General features: G+C 42.0%; 1 protein-coding gene across 1 annotated transcript in view; it reads left to right on the top strand.

Annotated features, from left to right (window-relative positions):
- LOC124722659 (rho GTPase-activating protein 45-like) overlaps positions 1-18,673 on the top strand; it is a 699,512-nt gene that overhangs the window by 554,894 nt on the left and 125,945 nt on the right. Inside the window, exons 10-11 of the mRNA XM_047247804.1 lie at positions 5,676-5,858; positions 10,655-10,849. Of these exons, the coding sequence (XP_047103760.1) occupies positions 5,676-5,858; positions 10,655-10,849 (378 nt within the window). The remainder of the gene's footprint in view (positions 1-5,675; positions 5,859-10,654; positions 10,850-18,673) is intronic.

The following is an 18,673-nucleotide window of genomic DNA, read 5'->3' as shown; positions in this document are numbered from 1 at the left end:
ATCGAACAGGCCATGGTACAGGACCACTTCTGCCAATCTGCGTTTCTGGGAACCGTCGGTCCAGGAATCGACGCACACGACGATTGAAATGTGCCGGCGCCCTGTCATGTTGGAACCACATGCGTTGTCTTGTAGGGAGCGGGACGTCTTCCAGCAATTCTGGCAATGCTCTGGCGAGAAAATTGCAATAGTGCCTGCCATTTAATGGCCTAGGTAGCAGATACGGCCCAATTAAACAGTCCCCAACATCACCGACCCGCACATTAACGAAGAACCGCACTTGGTGAGCGCTAGTAACTGTGGCATGTGGGTTATCCTCACTCCAAACATGCGAACTGTGCATGTTGAAGACTCCATCACGCCCAAACATTGCTTCATCGGTAAACAACACAGAGGATAGAAATGTAGGATGCATTTCACACTGTTCCAGGTACCACTGCGAAAACTGTGGTCTGGGTGGATAATCATCTGGCTCCAGGTTGTGGACACGCTGTATGTGAAATGGACGTAACAATTGCTTTCGAAGGACTGTTCTTACATTCGTCTGATTCGTCCCCGTGTTACGTGCAATTGCACGAGTGCTGATTGAAGGATCCCGCTGCACATGCTGCAAGACAGCTTCCTCAAATTGCAGCGTTCTTACCGTGCGACAGCGTCCCTGTCCAGGTAATCTACTAAATGACCCGGTCTCACGCAGACGTTGGTACACAGCAGCAAAGGTCGTATGATGCGGGATACAGCGATCAGGATATTGTTGTTGATAAACCCTCTGTGTAGCTCGTCCGTTGTGGTGCGCTACGTAGTACTCACCAACCATATCAGTGGCTCAAATGGCTCTGAGCACTATGGGACTTAACATCTGTGGTCATCAGTACCCCAGAACTTAGAACTACTTAAACCTAACCAACCTAAGGACAGCACACACATCCATGCCCGAGGCAGGATTCGAACCTGCGACCGTAGCGGTAGCGCGGTTCCGGACTGTAGCGCCTAGAACCGCACGACCACAGCGGCCGGCACCATATCAGTGTACTCACTCCAGGTTTATCGCTCCATTAGTAAACAGAGACAATGCACTACTACACTGGTGGACAGCAGTTGCCTACAACTGAAGAGCGTAATAAGCCCTCTAACATCTGAAGATCGTAATATGGCCTCTAACAACTGAAGAGCGTAATACGGCCTCTACCGGTTTAAATAATCCTCATAGGAAAAAATGACATTAGGGAAAAATATTTGTTTTGATGTCCCCTACAACCTACCAGAGTTTGTCGGTGTAAATACTTTTCACCCTGTATAACCTCTGTAAAGAAAACTCACTATAAATTTTGCTTTGTGTCTTAATAAACCCATAGTTCCTGAATGCTTTTACTATATTTTGACTTTTCGTAAGAAGGGCAGGGACCTCATTGTCACTATTCTGGCGCCGAAATGCGTAGCAGACAGCACTCACAACAAACGCAATTTTGGCGCTGACGTGTAAACACAGATATGGGTCCCAGGTTCTATTCCGGGGCGGCTCGGAGATTTTATCCGCCCGGGGACTGGATGTTGTGATATTCTAATCATAATTTCATCATCGACGCACTAGGTGGCCGAAAAATCCCAAATGGGGATCTCCTTCCCAAAAATGCCATCTGATCACTTCATAAATGTGTCTTACTACAGGAATTAAACGCCAAAGGCGCTGCAGTAGACTCACTATACGCGAGTGGTCGACTGACACAAGAAATTCGCTTGTGTGAAAAAGGCTTTACATCAGGCTGCTGTACGGTGCCTATGTAGGCAAGATCTGCGTTTCACAGTCATTACTTTGTCCACAGTCTCATTCGTCTTTCGCTGCAGTGGATGGAAATGCTTATTCACAAGTAGCGCGTTATTACTGCTAAATATTTCTCAGAGATTTCCTGCAGCCAGTTCTTTGGATCTGAAGGGCTATCTTTTTTTCCGTAGCTGACATGAACAATGAAATGAGTTGTAACTGGGACAGTGTTTCCGAAGTCCACAAACTTAATACTACGAATGTAAGGAGCAAACTGTAGAAAAAATACCGAACGCAGTCAGACTATACAATATTTCCTCCCATCGGAGGACAACAATGCGAAACGTATGAGTAAGTAAACACGGTGTTATTTTTTAATCTTAATACTTTTACCCTGCATTAAGAAACACCGCACACAAAAACTGTCGTAAATAATATCCATGGAAAAATTAGACAAGTTAAGGAATTCAAAATTGGTAAGTATCGTAATTACGCCCCTTACTAGAAATCACGGACTAATGTTGCGTAAACTTATATTTGTGGATCGTACTGAAAAGGTAACAGTAATAAATTGTAATTTTTGCGACGTATTCCTTCCTGTTAAGAGTGCAAAAATGAAAAACGAATGAAGATTAGTGTTTAACGTCTCATCAACACGAAGGTAATTAGAGACGGAGTACAACCTCTAATGAAAGAGGGATGGATAAGGATATCTACCATGGCCTTTGAAAGGAACCATCCCGACACTTGCCGTAAGGGGTTTAGGAAATCACGGAGGACCTAAGTCAGGATGGTCGGACAGTGTCTGAATCGTAGTCCTCGCGAATGCGAGTCAAGTATGTTAACGAAAGCTCTATCTTGCTCTGTGTAAGGAATGCAGAGTATTTGAAGAAATTTGGAACTTGGAGATCTCACTTGTGATTCATAACCGTTTCATTGCTGCAGATGAAAACCAGGAACGCTAAGAAACTCTCACTCAGCGGTCAAATACTTCCCTGTCGAACGACATCCCCCAACTCGCAGACATCCCTGCACCCTCCTTTCCTACCCTCAAGCGCTTATTATGAGATGAGCTCCAGCGACTGACCACAAACAGCGTGACGATATACATTGTTGCACGAATCGTACCATTCCCATCTGTGATTTTTATAATAATATCATCCAAAGGAATCGTTCTTTAGTCATTTTATTCATTTTCAGCAGCTTCGTGGGCAAATTACACTTTGCTGTCGTTCTTTCAATGACTCTTAGTTCGGCATATGATTTCCCCCCAACTAGACTTATCTGGTCGCTCTGGAGAGGTACTCCTAAGTACTTGAAAGTTGTGATTGCTTCCACTGACTAATCGTTGATTGTGTTGTCAAATGATGCGGCGCCTTTTCGTCTACACTGCATTCACTTATGATGAGGGCCAGCTGCCAGGCGTGACTAGGTTCTTCTAAACCATATTTTAAATTTGACTGTTCGTGTGGTGCTATGCAAAGAGTAGAAATATGCTACGTTATTATCTATATGCTGACTTAGGTATTCAAAGAATGTTCTTTATTTATTCTATTGCAGCATTAGTATCGGACACATCCCCAGCTTCAGCGGCAGCACATATATTATTTCCTTAAAACATGCCAAAAATATTTTTAATAAATTCGGACTATTCTTCCTGCCACACTTGTTTTGAGGCAGCTGTCTTTCTTTGCTCTCAGTACGATGTTCGCACGTTCCTCTCGCGCCAATCATTCAATCTTTCTCAAAATCCGATAGCAACACGAACACGTTATGTGGTAATATTGTGTTCCAAACTCCTCCTGAGAAGTTTCAGTAACATTAGACCCACTTGATAGCGACGATGTACTCACCTCATTCATCAGTTGATGGGTTGATTCCTTTGCATACTGAAAATATTCTTGTGCAAGGATGAAATTTTAATCAACATACTTCACAGGCATATAAATACTGGAGTATGAGTTTGCTACAGTTCGGTAAAGCTGTTCATTGTATATAACTTTTCATCTCCGTCAGTGTATATAAAACATGACATACTTTGAATGATCTGAAATTAACATGGTCCATAAATGTTAATTTTGTATGTCTGTCTTTCTTGTTCGTATACATCGACGGCCATCCATCGATATCGCACGCTTAAATTCACCCTCTGTCGCCTATCAGTCATAAAATAAAGAATCATTCGTAATTTTAGAGCTTCTATGGTAACTTACGCGTCATGATGCGTGGAATAGTGCGATATTTTATCCGCTTTTTCAGAAAGGCTTTCTGTATAATACGAGTAAATGACATCATCACCACTGTCAGTTCTGGTGCTTCACTTATTTTTAGTCACCAGTCAAACTTCAAATGTCCGCTTCCGTAGCTGAGTGGTCAGTGGGGCTGACTGGCATTCTTAAGTCCCACGTTCGGTTCCCGGAACCACCAGGATGTGTCCTTGGAGGGAGGACTGGACAGGGGTTCAGCGGCTCCAGGTCAATAAAAGTGACAACGGCCGGGAGAGCGGTGTCCTGACCCCACGCTCCTCCATACTGCATCCAATGACGCCATGATGGAGGATGACATGGCGATCAGTCCGTACCGATGGTCCCACTAGGACCTCTTGACGGAGTTTACGTTTTCCGTGGAACTGGATATACGTTACAGAAATATTGCGTTAGTACCTCTTTGGCTTAATAAGAATTCTGTTGTTGCTGAAAGATTTAATACATCTATTAAAGCTGTTGTGTCTAGACAAGACAGCCTAGACACAATGAGAGGAAGCCGAAAGGCACGCGCTTAAACTCACGCAGGCTGGCGTGAGGTCTGAAACAGGATACGTAATGCATGCTATAAAGAAAAGTACGTAGCTTCTGGAATACTTAACTTTAATCCACATTTGTAGAACATCGCTCTTGATGATACATTAATAGAATCTCAATATCAATTGAATACGGCGCCTTGCTAGGTCGTAGCAATTGTAGCTGAGGGCTATGCTATGTATCGTCTCGGCAAATGAGAGCGTATTTGTCAGTGAACCTTTCCTTGCAAAGTCGGCTGTACAACTGGGGCGAGTGCCAGGACGTCTCTCTAGACCTGCCGTGTGGTGGCACTCGGTCTGCAATTACTGACAGTGGCGACACGCGGGTCCGGCGTATACTAATGGACCGCGGCCGATTTAAAGCTACCACCTAGCAAGTGTGGTGTCTGGCGGTGACACCACAAAAGCTGAGCTGGCTCATCTTTTCTGCCACGAATTATCGCATTGAACTTGTTGTGTACATAGTTCCGCGCAGTCAGCGCATACACAACTTTCCCAATAGAGCGCGCCCCGCTAAGCACAACACTAAGCACAACACTGTCTCCGCACTACGAGATGGCGCTGTCTTAGAGGCGGACCAAATTCTGCTTCCGCCGATCCGCGTATTAACCCATTACTGGCCATTGTCTCTTTTTTGGGACGCGTATATTTTACTTATTTCTACGTAAACAATGGAGCTTTCAGCTTTTATTGTTGCACCTCTAGGTTCAACTAACTGCTATTATGCCTGTAAATGTAAAATAAATAATTTTGCTTACGTACTTCACGTCATGAAAATAATAAACTTGCCGATTTTTTGTTCTCGCACTTGACACACAGTATGCCTGCTGGTAGTTCCTGGACAACAATGAGCTGTGATTTAGTTGTCTGGTCGTGTTTGTTATGAACATATTGATGTCTTTGTAAGATTAAGTATACTTCAGATTTTTTCAAGAAAGTGCAATATCGATATATTCTATGCGTCCCAATAATGGGACAATGGCATGTTACACTATCATTTATTGTTGATATGCCCTATTCTTATATACACGTATTATACTGAGAAGAATTGCACTTTACGTTCTTTACATCTGCGTTTTTTCATATTCTATTCAAATTTTACGATTCCAACAGGATAAAAACATGCCGCGTGGACTTACACTTCAAGAAATTCTAGCAGAATTAGAGAATCATCAAGAGAGTGATGATGAAGATGATGACGTAGAATGGGAGATTATTCCACCCGATGCAGATGTAATAACAGATGAAGAAGACATTGACGAAAATGTACTGAACAGTGAGTCTGTTGTACAAAATGTACTATTACTCCTCTGAGTTCTACTAAAACATACTCATGGGCAAAGAAAAAGGAAATATCTGTAACAATGCCACATCTCATTGAAGAATACAATGCCCCTATGGGTGGCGTTGATCTACTGGACAAGCAGATATCACTTTATGGGACGAGGATAAGGTCAAAGAAATGGTAGTGGCCATCCTTCACACAGATGATAGATATCTGCATAGTAAACACATGGCGTGCATACCAAGTTGCTAACTCTAGCAACTTGGTATGCTCTCACTTTTGGATGTCCGACGGAGAATAGTGATGTTTTACCTATCAAAGAAAACAGGATCAGTACCAAAACGCAGAGGACCACAAGGAAGCAAATTGATGGGAGGACGGGTGAGCACAGATGTACGACTGGATCCAGGAAATTATTTCATTGTGCCAAGTAAAACACAGAAGAGATGTGCTTACTGCAAGAAAAAAAAATTGTGATAGGTGCAATGTTGATGTACACGACAAGTGTTTTGCTTCATTTCATACTTAATAGACATTCAATAATATCAAAACATTCTTTATGTATTGTTTGTGTTGTTTCTTACAATATTATGCATGGAGAATAAGGCTGTGAATTTGTATAGCGCATTTGGCCAATGTCCCAAAAATGGGACGGTCTATAGTTTTTGTTCTAATAAACTGAAAATTTTGAAAACAACTCTTTATTCAATTAATCACTCAATGTAACGTATTTATGTATAAAAGTTTGCAAAAAATGATCCGATAGAGTTTTGGCCAGTAATGGGTTAATAGGTAACGCAGCCAATGAGATTGCTGCTAACGTAGAACCTTTACTCCTCGCGGATCACACTCGTGCAGTGATACCCGAACGCGCGAGGTATTATAACGAGTGTACAGACCTCCAATTAGTCAGTCTGCATTAGTCTGTGCGAGTCTGCATTAGTCTGCATTTGTCTGTACCAGTCTATAGTCAAGTTTCAGTCTGCGCCTAATAAGATTATCATATTCCTGTACATAGCCATGAAGATAAATGAATAGACACTTTGTCAAGTATCAGAGATATGTGAGAATCAGATTAACGTACCAAGACCAAAGGAACTTCAGATTGTCAATTGTAAACAGCATCCAGAATCAAATGGTTTAAATGGCTCTAAGCACTATGGGACTTAACCTTTGAGGTCATCAGTCCGCTAGACTTAGAACTACTTAAACCTAACTAACCTAAATACATCACACACATCCATGCCGGAGGCAGGATTCGAACCTGCGACCGTAGCAGCATCGCGGTCCCGGACTGAAACGCCTAGAACCTCAGGGCCACAGAAGCCGGCGCATCCAGAATCAAGTTACGTAATGTCTACTCTTTTTATTACTTTAATAAATGTGTGTGAAAATTAATCAAGTTCTGTTTAAAGTTAGTCACCGTCAATCTGCTACTCTAAGCGTGCAAGTGGCATTTCTATCGTCTGACCTAACGGCAGAAGATAAAGACGCCACGATAAGACCACGAGACATATTGCTGACACTCGCCTACTTCGTTAGAGCGACAAGTCAAATAATCTGATGGTGTGTGTACCGAAGGTCTTACAGTACGCACACCACAGAACTGAGGTACATAAGCACTACACAGTATGAAACTGAAATAAATAATAAAAAAAGCGCAAGGTCCGATAGCTGCCGAACCGAATATCACGGGTGCAACATTAATCGCATATGACTGTTTCACACAGTTTATTCTTTGAAGAATGTTATCAGAGCACTGTAACAAGACAGTTTCCATCGACGCTTCCCGACTGTATCTAGCACAATCGGTAAAAGCATAGCTCTTGCCAACGGCTTGACACAAATTATGAGAGAAGCTAAGAGATGTATTGGGGTTTGGGCTCTTTCGGGGAGAAGACCAGACAGCGAGGTCATCGGTCTCATCGGATTAGGGAATGAAGGGGAAGGAAGTCGGCCGTGGAACCATCCCTGCATTTGCCTGGAACAATTTAGGGAAATCACGAAAAAAATCAGGATAGCCGGACGCGGGGTTGAACCGTCGTCCACCCGAATGAGAGTCCAGTGTACTAGCCACTGCGCCGAGAGAGGTATTATAATGGCACAGAGAAGCTGGATGAAGCAGGCGGAAGGCAGCTGGAATATACTGAGAAGGAAATTACTCCAATCATACGAGTAAACGATTTAGTTCCCTCTTGAATGTATCGTGCTTTCGGACCACAAGCAGGTTACCAGGTAGTTTGTCTCCTAATGTATGGCTAATGTGGAGAGGGAGACAGGGAATGATTGAGAGCTATGTACAGATATAAAGACGTTGGGCGTATCAGACCCTGTTATTACAATTATGGGAATGTGGTAAGTATTTGGTCTGTGATGAATGCTTTTGAGGAGATCACAAACTGAAAAACTGACAGAGAAACACAGTCTGAAAGACAGATCGCTATTCTAGTCGTATCTACGTCAAGTGAGCATTATACTCTAGTCGTCTCCAATTTTCAATACTTGTACCATGCTGAACCGCGTAACAGTGTTAGCGAATCCGCAGGGAATGACTGAAATATGGTTCAAATGGCTCTGAGCACTATGGGACTTAGCTTCTGAGGTCATCAGTCCCCTAGAAGTTAGAACTACTTAAACCTAACTAACCTAAGGACGTCACACACATCCATGCCCGAGGCAGGATTCGAACCTGCGACCGTTGCGGTCGCGCTGTTCCAGACTGTAGCGGATAGAACCGCTCGGCCACTCCGGCCGGTTGACTGAAGTAGTTTTGATGTTAGATGGAAATATATTCCTGAAGTTTCGAAGTACCTGTACTTGGATGGCGGCTTCTTGCATTCTGTGAGACGCTGTTAACACAAGAAAGAGTGTTCATCGTGGATTATACTGGAATATTTTACGATTTTTCGTTAGTTAGTTTGACAATATCAAGAATTATGAGAGTAACTGCCTCAAGGGACATTTGTTAAAGGTAATTTTATTTTCCATTAGTTACTTCCCGGCAACTACTTCCAGACTCACCTAGTGTGATTAAATGTGTTAATGTTCTTGGTGAATAACTAGTAAATAGAGTAAGTTCTTTAAGAAAAGATTTTGAAAGTAAAAATTAACGGTTCAGCATTGGTCAGTGAATCTCATATTTACATGTTAATTAGATTAAATAAATCTCTTTGTGATACTTAATTTATTTATCAGTAGGAGTGAGTTGATAAATTTCATTTAGTGACTATTTTTTGTAACGATTGATTGTAGAGACTGATTAGTAACGTTATAAAATTATAGCATGTGTGCAGCCCTTTTCACTCTTCATTTACAATTTTATTCATTCTGTTAGCGTTCATTTCTCCATTGCTCATGGGGAGGAGGTGGTTGAGCGTATGAGCAGCTCTCATGAAAATCAGCTGAATCCAAGTGTTACACATATTTCTACACCATGAGGCATCGCAACCCAAACCATCAGTAGGGAAGGTGGTGCTGAGTATTTCTTTTACGCTCTGATGTTGTGGTGTAAACATTTTATGCTTTTAAGGGGAAAACCATCAAAGAGGCATACGAGCTTACAGAAGGCTGCCAAGACGAAGGGTTGCAGGAAGTTTTCCTACATGGTAACTGTGCTGCACGGCAACACACAAGCCAACTCTGCACTGGACACAGGTACAAGAACACTGATTCATGATTCTTGGCGCAATTAAATATTGTCTCACCTCCCCAGAGTCCAACTCTTGTATTCTCTTCACGCAGCATTTGGTGACTTCTTTGAGTTACCTTCGATGAACAAACCATTGCATGGCAGGTATATCCTGGGGGAAAATTGGTGATTTTAGAGGTGAAACGTTTCCTGTACAGCAAAAATTCTGACTACTACAACCACCGTTGCTAGCAAGTTATCCATAATGAGGAAAAATCTGTGAAACTGAAGGGTGAATGCATAGAGAAGGACTGACATCACTACTGAATTCATGGTTGTAGGTAGTAACTAAAACTTTATGACCAGTGTCGCACCTTGTACAGAAGCTGATGTTTATTGAAACATGAGAAGTTGCCACATATTCCAGTGCTGTCAACAGTTAGCTGTGTTACGAGCAGAGATAACTAGGCGCTGATAATAAAACCGCTTCCACCCACAGTGATGCGTAATCCAGTAAAATGCATCATACTGCATATGCTCTGCCTAACAAAAAAAAGTGAAGCATGTAGAAGACATGGTTGGATTCTAATATAACTTCGTACACGTTGTAGTCATCACTGCCAAATGTAGATGTTGGCATGCAGTGGAGGAATAGTGGACATGAATGGAAACTGTCAGGATGCGCCATATTAAAACTCGGCCATGACAAAGTGTTTTGCTGTTCCCAGCTACAGTTCCACGTTCTGTGACTTCTTAGACATCAATTTCTTCTTCGTCTTCTCTGCAGCTGCATTATGTATTTACTTAATATTTCGAATAAATCCAAGTTGTCTATTGGTCTTCCCTATAACTGATTTTGCGCGTGTTCTCCTTCATATCATTTTGTAGCGCTGCATCTAGATATTCAACCGTCGTAACTCGGTTCTGCTGGATCCTACAAGTCTCTCTAACCCATAACTCCTTTCAAATCAGCCATCTCTTAAGTATTGTATTTTAAGAGGCAGACTGCTTATTAGAAGCCTTATCATGGAAGCAGTTGACGAATTAAAGTGTAAGCCGATTAGACTATTGAACGATGAGATTGTAGGCACATGTCGCAAACACAGGTATTTTAATGGGCTAACGCCTAGAAGTGACGTACACTACTATGTTATTAACGCACTGGTATCTGTTGAGCAGATGTACGAGGCAAACGCGAGCTGCAGGGCCAGTGTCGCTGAGGCGAATGAATGCTACCAGCAACTACAAAGGACCAAGAATGAAATTCTACAGCAGGGGCAAGAGTTGATGGTGGAAAGTGACAGAGTCCTCAAAACCGCCACAGTGTCTTACTTCGAATCTCAGCAGTCCCTCGCAGCACCCCTACCCTCACAGGTAAGTCACTTATAAGCAATTCACTTATTTAATGTCTGTGTGCCCAAACTTATTTCGATGACTGATCAGAATGACATACAACGGGAGTGAACTGAGAAAGTAATTTTTCTTCAGTTTGGATGTCTGGAGGCGATACTACGTCGTGGAATAGTACACCGTTACAAAACTGATCGCTCTGCCAAGGACCTACAAACTTAATGAAACGTTATAAATGACCGCCCATCAAATTGCTTTTTCCACGTTTCGATCAGATGAAGACCACTGCGTGCTAGTTCGTACTCATCCAACGGACTATGTGAATCATTGCACCTCAGGTGGGAGGTATGGGACCACCCACCCTCATAATGGTCTTTACATGTCACCCAATAATTTCCCGTACATGGGCTCTGTGAAGGAATACTTTACTAGTAATCGTATCACAGAAAAATGGGACATGCAGTACGCCGTCGTGGTATTGCTTATATGCAGGCATAGGCGTCTTGCATAAAGAATGTAAATATCGTGTGACATTATGGACAAAGAAGTCACGTAGAGGTTTTGTCACCAGTATTAGAAAAGGTTTATTTATTCAGAGCTTTTGGGCATTTTTCCTTGGGGAAATATGAAATTTCTGTCTTTAGTGGAGCTGTTTCGTGTACCTGACTGTGAAGATTTATGGTGAATGTTGTTTCGTGTCTGGGCTGTTAAGATATAGTTTATTTACGAGTATATAAGTAGGTCTAGGGAAACCAGGCGAAACTTAACTCTGGATGATCTACAGAAATTTGAACCCCGCTCCAACCGAAGTCGAATTAAATTGCTTAACTGCGGATCCACGAATATCGGACACAGTCATTGCAGTGTGTGGCTCATTGTCATGCGTCCCATTCCTAGACAAGCACCCTTTCGGGGTTAGCTACGCACCGTGATCCGTGATAACTGCAATCTGCAACCCTTTGGCTTGTAGCGTTCCATTGGAACGGGAGGGGAGGGGGGGGGGTGAATTCTAAAAGAGAAAGAAACGTTGTCATAATCATTTTTTTATTCAGTTAAAAGTTTCGACTGACAAGAATGTTCCCTATCCTTAACTATCTCTCTCAGTTTGGCCTGGTATTAATTCGTATTGAACTTGTCACCCTCTTAAATAAATTTCGCAACGCGACCGGACTAAATACTGACAAAAAGGATGTCGTCGAGTTACATGACAAAATTATCCAACTCCCAAATGAATCTGACAGCTTTCGAACAAAGCACAATGGCATGTAACTCAGCACATTTATTGCATTAAGGTGCTATATTCCGACGAACTGAGGTATCACCATGTCCTAAACAACAGTGAAAGCGACTGCTGCTGACTGTCTGATTGCAGTTCCCGCACTTTCGGTAGACGCTCGTTGCTGCTCTGAAACTTGCCTACTTACTTGGACTAATATTGTCCTTAATACTCCTCTCTGTGAACTGCTCTGGTATCATACTGTGTGCTAGTGAGAACAGCTGCTTGCCCACTGATCAGATAAAAACAGAGCCTACAACCACGCGAGAATAAAGAGCACTTCTAATGTCCAACTGCTGTTAGAGCTGCTTAATTTCCCCATTCTGCTTACAGAGGGATGAATATACAACTCACAGAGACGTGCTGGTATATCTACTCGATAATCAATCGGAGTCTAACTGCCTTTGTCTTGTGCACAAGATGTTGCAGACAGTGACACGTTCTCTCTACTCACGGAGAAGGTTCAGACCCGACAGCTCTTTACACAAAACTGACAGCTCCACTATTGCAGAAGACCAGCAGAAGGACCACACTTTCCTGTCCAATCACGGGGCTCGTTTCTAAACGAGTGCCCCCTTTCTACTTCGAGCCATACAGCCTGCCGCCAGTGCACCTAGCAGAAGAGTGGAAATTTCCATCAATACTGTCACTCCTGCCTAGTTTTTTCAGAATAGTCAATGTCTGTTTTTTTCTTCAAATTTAAGCTGTCGCCGTTGGACTGTGGATGGGTTGAAGCCGTTTCGTCGGAACAGGCTTCGCTTCCCACTCCACCATCCTCTCAAACCCGTAACAACATGTACTGTTACGTGATGGCTTTCATTCTTCAGGCTGTGTCTCCTGTTGTGCCATTTGCTATGGAACACCGCCACCCCCAACGACACTGCACTGCGAAAACGCTACTCCGCCCCTGACAGGTTCCCAGAAGAACTTCTGTGAAATTTGGAAGGTAGGAGACGAGGTACTGGCAGAATTGAAGCTGTAAGGGCGGGTTCTGAGTCGTGCTTGGGTAGCTCAGATGGTAGATCACTTGCCCGCGAAAGGCAAAGATCCCAAGTTCGAGTCTCGGTCCGGCACACAGATTTAATCTCCTATACAGTTTCATATCAGCGCACACTCCGCTGCAAAGTGAAAATCTCATTCTGGAAACATCCCCCAGGCTGTGGCTAAGACATGTCTCAGCAATATCCTTTCTTCCAGGAGTTCTAGTTCTGCAAGGTTCGCAGAAGAGCTTCTGTGAAGTTTGGATGGTAGAACACGAGATACTGGCAGAACTGAAGCTGTGAGGGCGGGTTCTGAGTCGTGCTTGGGTAGCTCAGATGGTAGATCACTTGCCCGCGAAAGGCAAAGGTCCCGAGTTCGAGCCTCGGTCGGGCACACAGTTTTAATCTACGAGGAAGTTTCATATCAGTGCACACTCCGCTGCAGAGTTAAAATCTCATTCTGTCTACTTTATTGTTCAATAATAGTAAAAAACACGTGTGGATGAAATAACTTGCTAAGGAGGCAATGCAGCAATTATTCACAGTTCCTCTTGGGCCTTGAAGAGACTATGTCATTCTTTAGACAAACGAGCTCTCATCATATGATCAAGCACCATTTTAAGGAAATAGTTCAAATGGTTCAAATGGCGCTGAGCACTATGCGACTCAACTTCTGAGGTCATCAGTCGCCTAGAACTTGGAACTAATTAAACCTAACTAACCTAAGGACATCACACACATCCATGCCCGAGGCAGGATTCGAACCTGCGACCGTAGCGGTCACGCGGTTCCAGACTGAAGCGCCTTAAACCGCACGGCCATACCGGCCGGCCTCCTAAATAGAAAATGTAATTAACGTGATTGCCTAGCTCCTTTTATTGCTCTTTTTGTTACTTTCGATATTGAACCAACCTGTGGCTATGTTTCACTGATGAACAAACACGAAATTTCGAGGAAGGCTGACACATTTACAGATCGAAACTGTGGTGTTAGTTCTCTACATAAGTTTGGAAACCGTATCTCCATAATCAGCCACTTAATAATATCAGTACCTGTAGTATGCTTATGCACTGACATCACATTTTGCGACAATTTAACGCAACGAAGCGTACTAAAAATTACGTGTTTTAGGAGAGATCTTTGATATGGTCTATACGTTAAACTACAAAAAGCAGTATAACTTCGAAAGGCACCAAACACGATATTTTATCTTCACAATCACTTGGATAAACATGGCGGCTGCTAGGTTTGTTTATGTCAAAGTCCGTAATTGACAAGGTTATACTCTGAGAAAAGTTCGAGCTAAGAAAATTCTGTCCTTACACCAAAATAAAATTGTCTGTATTATTTACCAGGTTACGTAAACATTATTTCTGTACCATAACAAAACACATTTTGCAGTAGTGATCTAACTTACATGTTAAAGTCCACTTGTTGACAACTAAACTTCAATGTTGTACCCACTTTAAAGAAATGAATAAATTTTCGGTATTATTTATCAAAAGACGCGTGTGTCACTTATAGGTACTATTGAACGAACTTGCAGGTTAAAGTGAACCTGTTGACAACAGTACTTTAGTCTTTGTGCCGCACTTTCAGCGACAACTAGTCCTACTACAACTACTAAATATCGAAGTATTTGATTTTATTCCTTCTTAAGGATTTTCTTTCCTTTCCCCATGTCTAGCTACACTCGGAAAACTGAAAAATTTGAACAAAATAATGTGCTAATCAGGCAAGGCATTGATAGCTAACAGTTGAAAACAAACAAATAGACATTCAGAGCTGAAACAGTATATTAACACCAGAAGCTGACAGTGTGTGTGTGTGTGTGTGTGTGTGTGCCAAAATCTAACAGTGGGTGTCACCTATTGGATCTCAAATATTATTATAACACCAGAAGCTGACAGTGTGTGTGCCATAATCTGAACCTGGTTATCAGCTACTGGATCTCAGCTATCCCCCATCTAACAGCAACACGGATCAGAACACTGTTGCAGAAACAATGAAACAGACATGTCAAATTTAAAAAGATGCAAAATCCCCAAGATTGGCGATCTTTTACAGAAGCTCGAAATTTAGCTCTGACTTCAATGCGAGATGCTTATAACAGTTTCCACAACGAAACTTTGTCTCGAAACCTGGCAGAAAATCGAATGAGATGCTAGTCGTATGTGAAATATGTTAGCGGTAAGAGTAATCAGTGCCTTCTCTAAGCGATAGCAATGGGGATACTATCTAAGACAGTGCTGCCAAGCAGAGTTACTAAACATAGCCTTCCGAAATGCCTTCACAAAAGAATACGAAGTAAATATTCCAGAATTCGAATCAAGAACAGCTGCCAACATGAGTAACGTAGAAGTAAATATCCTCGGAGTAGTGAAGCAACTTAAATCACTTAATAAAAGCAAGTCTTCTGGTCCAGACTGTATACCAATTAGGTTCCTTTCGTAGTATGCTGATGCATTAGCTCCATACTTAACAATCGTATACAACCGTTCGCTCGACGAAAGATCCGTACCCAAAGGCTGGAAAGTTGCACAGGTCACACCAGTATTCAAGAGAGATACTAGGAGTAATCCACTCAATTACAGGCCCATAGCATTTACGTCGATATGCAGCAAGGTTCTGGAACATATATTGTGTTCAAACATTATGAATCACCTCGAAGAAAACTATCTATTGACAAACAGTCAACATGGGTTTACAAAACATCGTTCTTGTGAAACACAACTACCTCTTTATTGGCATGAAGTGCTGAGTGCTACTGACAAGATATTTTAGATCGATTCCGTATTCCTGGATTTCCAGAAGGCTTTTCACACTGTACCACACAAGCGGCTTGTAGTGAAATTGCGTGCTTATGGAATATCGTCTGAGTTATGTGATTGGATTTGTAACTTCCTGTAAGAGAGATCACAGTTCGTAGTAATCGACGGAAAGTCATCGAGTAAAACAGAAGTGATTGCTGGCGTTCCCCAAGGTAGTATTATAGGCCCTTTGCTGTTCCTTTTCTATGTATACGATTTAGGAGAGAATCTGAGCAGCCGTCTTAGGTTGTTTGCAGATGATGCTTCCTTTTATCGACTAATAAAGTCATCAGAACATCAAAACAAATTACAGAACGATTTAGAAAAGATATCAGAATGGTGCGAAAATTGGCAGTTGACCGTAAATAACGAAAAGTGTGAGGTCATCCACATGAGTGCTAAAAGAAATTTGTTAAACTTCCGTCACACAATAAATCAGTCAAATCTAAACGCCGTAAATTCAACTAAATACCTAGGAATTATAATTACGAACAACTTAAATTGGAAGGAACACATAGAAAATGCTGTAAGGAAGGCTAACCGAAGACTGCGTTTTATTGGCAGGACACCTGGAAAATGTAACAGATCTATTAAGGAGACTGCCTACACTAGGCTTGTCCGTCGTCTTTTAGAATACTGCTGCCTGGTGTGGGATCCTTACCATGTAGGACTGCCGGAGTACATCGAAAAAGGTCAAAGGAGGGCAGCACGTTTTGTATTATCGCGAAATATGGGAGGGAGTGTCACTGAAATGATACAGGATTTGGGCTGGGCATCATCAAAACAAAGGCGTTTTTCGTTGCGACGGAATCTTCTCACCAACTTTCTCCTCCGAATGCGAAAATATTTTGTTGACACCGACCTACATAGGGAGAAATGATCACCACGATAAAGTAAGGGAAACAGAGCTCGTACGGAAAGATATAGGTGTTCGTTCTTTCCACGCGCTATACGAGATTGGAATAATAGAGAAATGTGAAGGCTACTTAACGTGATTTGCAGAGTATCGATGTAGATGTAGATGTAGAACCTGATATACGTGCAGCGCAAAGAGAGGAAAGAATTGGAGGGGTAAAAGGGGTACCATACGTGTGTGATGTCAGGGGGAGTGTGCTCAGATGCGTATGTATGCTTACTCAGGAAGCTCTGAAATGAGTCAAGACTCATTTTAAATTTAGGAGGCATAACTGGAAGTAATGTCATGATATCATAACATGAGGGGCAGCTGCACAAAGATGTGAACGCCTGGTTAGTCAGCAAGTTCTCAGACATGTTGTGACTTGTTGACGAGTTCAAACTTGCACATGTCTTATTTTTCGTGTTACCGAGATGTGGGCTGAACATGTCATGTTCCTGCCAGATGAGGCAGCTGAGATCTAGTTCCTGCAGAGCAAGTATGGATAGTATTGCACAGGTGACTGATTTGGACAAGACTTGTTTCTAAACACTGGTCCAAGTGACGGCTCTTGAGGCAGCACCGCAGAGTGAACTATGGAGGATCAAGGCCATTTACGTGATTCTGAATCAAAGCAACTGTGCATTTCGGAGTGGCAACAAATTATCTGTTCCTACTCAGTTTTTTGTTGCATGAATGTGGCTTTTGTGTGTTGTGTTTTACTTGCAAATAATATTACACTTTATTGGATCATTGGATACAACTGATTATATTATGTATATTGTAGCCTGTGACAATTTCCAGCCTGAGTTATAACAATTGAAATGTTAAATTGCCACAGCCATACCTTACGCAGTTTTTTTTTTTTTTTGTTTAACAGACATAGACAGAAATCAAGACATAATCACGATCAAAATAATAGAAAGGAAGCCGTAGAATAAGTCAGATTGCTTGACATGACAGTCAGGGGTTCGACTGAGAAATATTCACTACTAAGAAGTACATTAAATAATAGACTTAAAGCTTTACAGGGAAACAAAGAGGTGACCGTGACTCTTGTTTCATGAAACAATAAGTTTTTCTGAGAATATTCAGTCATGAACAGGAAACAGTATTGTACAGTCATGTTAAAAACTTCGTTAATCAGCTTATGCCTTTGAGTAAAGGTCAGGTCTTAAATGTAGTGTGCAAATACGCAGAGCAGTTGAAGAGTGGAAAGGGAAAACGTTCTAGATGCCAAATCTGACATTAGGCAGGGGAATGAGAAACCAGTTTATCTCTGATCGTACGTACTGATCTGTATCCAAAAATTGAGGAGGCTTTCTGGTACGACAGAACTGCTACTTATTGCATGACCACACAAAATAATGAGAAATCTTAGAATATAAACACTTCATTAATAAAGGTGTAACGACCATACCAGGGAACTGAAGGGTTCTAAGCGCCAGTAGGAGACCTTCACAAGCTGATTCTTGCAAAGAAGACAACACGAAGCAGCCACTGTTAATTTATTTCACGAACACCGTTGATATCGGTTTCGAACAGCCAGGTTGATATTCAGACGATTGTTCATGTTTATATTACATTTACACATTAGTTATTGGGGCTTGCAATAACTGATGTAAACAGCAACGAATGTAATATAAACGTGACCCGACTTATAACCTGCCGGTATGAAACATGTAACGACGCTGATTGTGGAAATAAATAGAATTATTATTAACTGACTGGTTGCTTTTTTCTTCTTTGCAAGAATAAAGCAGTATTTTGTGCACAGAGACGATCTCAAAATGTCAGTTTTCCACAGAATATAAGGAAGAAAGTTTTTGTTCCAAGTACCATTAATACTGAGGCAGTACATTTTATTTGTGACAATACAAGTACAGA

This window comes from Schistocerca piceifrons, chromosome X (assembly GCF_021461385.2).
Source record: "Schistocerca piceifrons isolate TAMUIC-IGC-003096 chromosome X, iqSchPice1.1, whole genome shotgun sequence".
Taxonomy (NCBI): Eukaryota; Metazoa; Arthropoda; class Insecta; order Orthoptera; family Acrididae; genus Schistocerca; species Schistocerca piceifrons.
The sequence above is the reverse complement of the archived record's forward strand: the minus strand, read 5'-3'. Positions and strand labels throughout refer to the sequence as shown.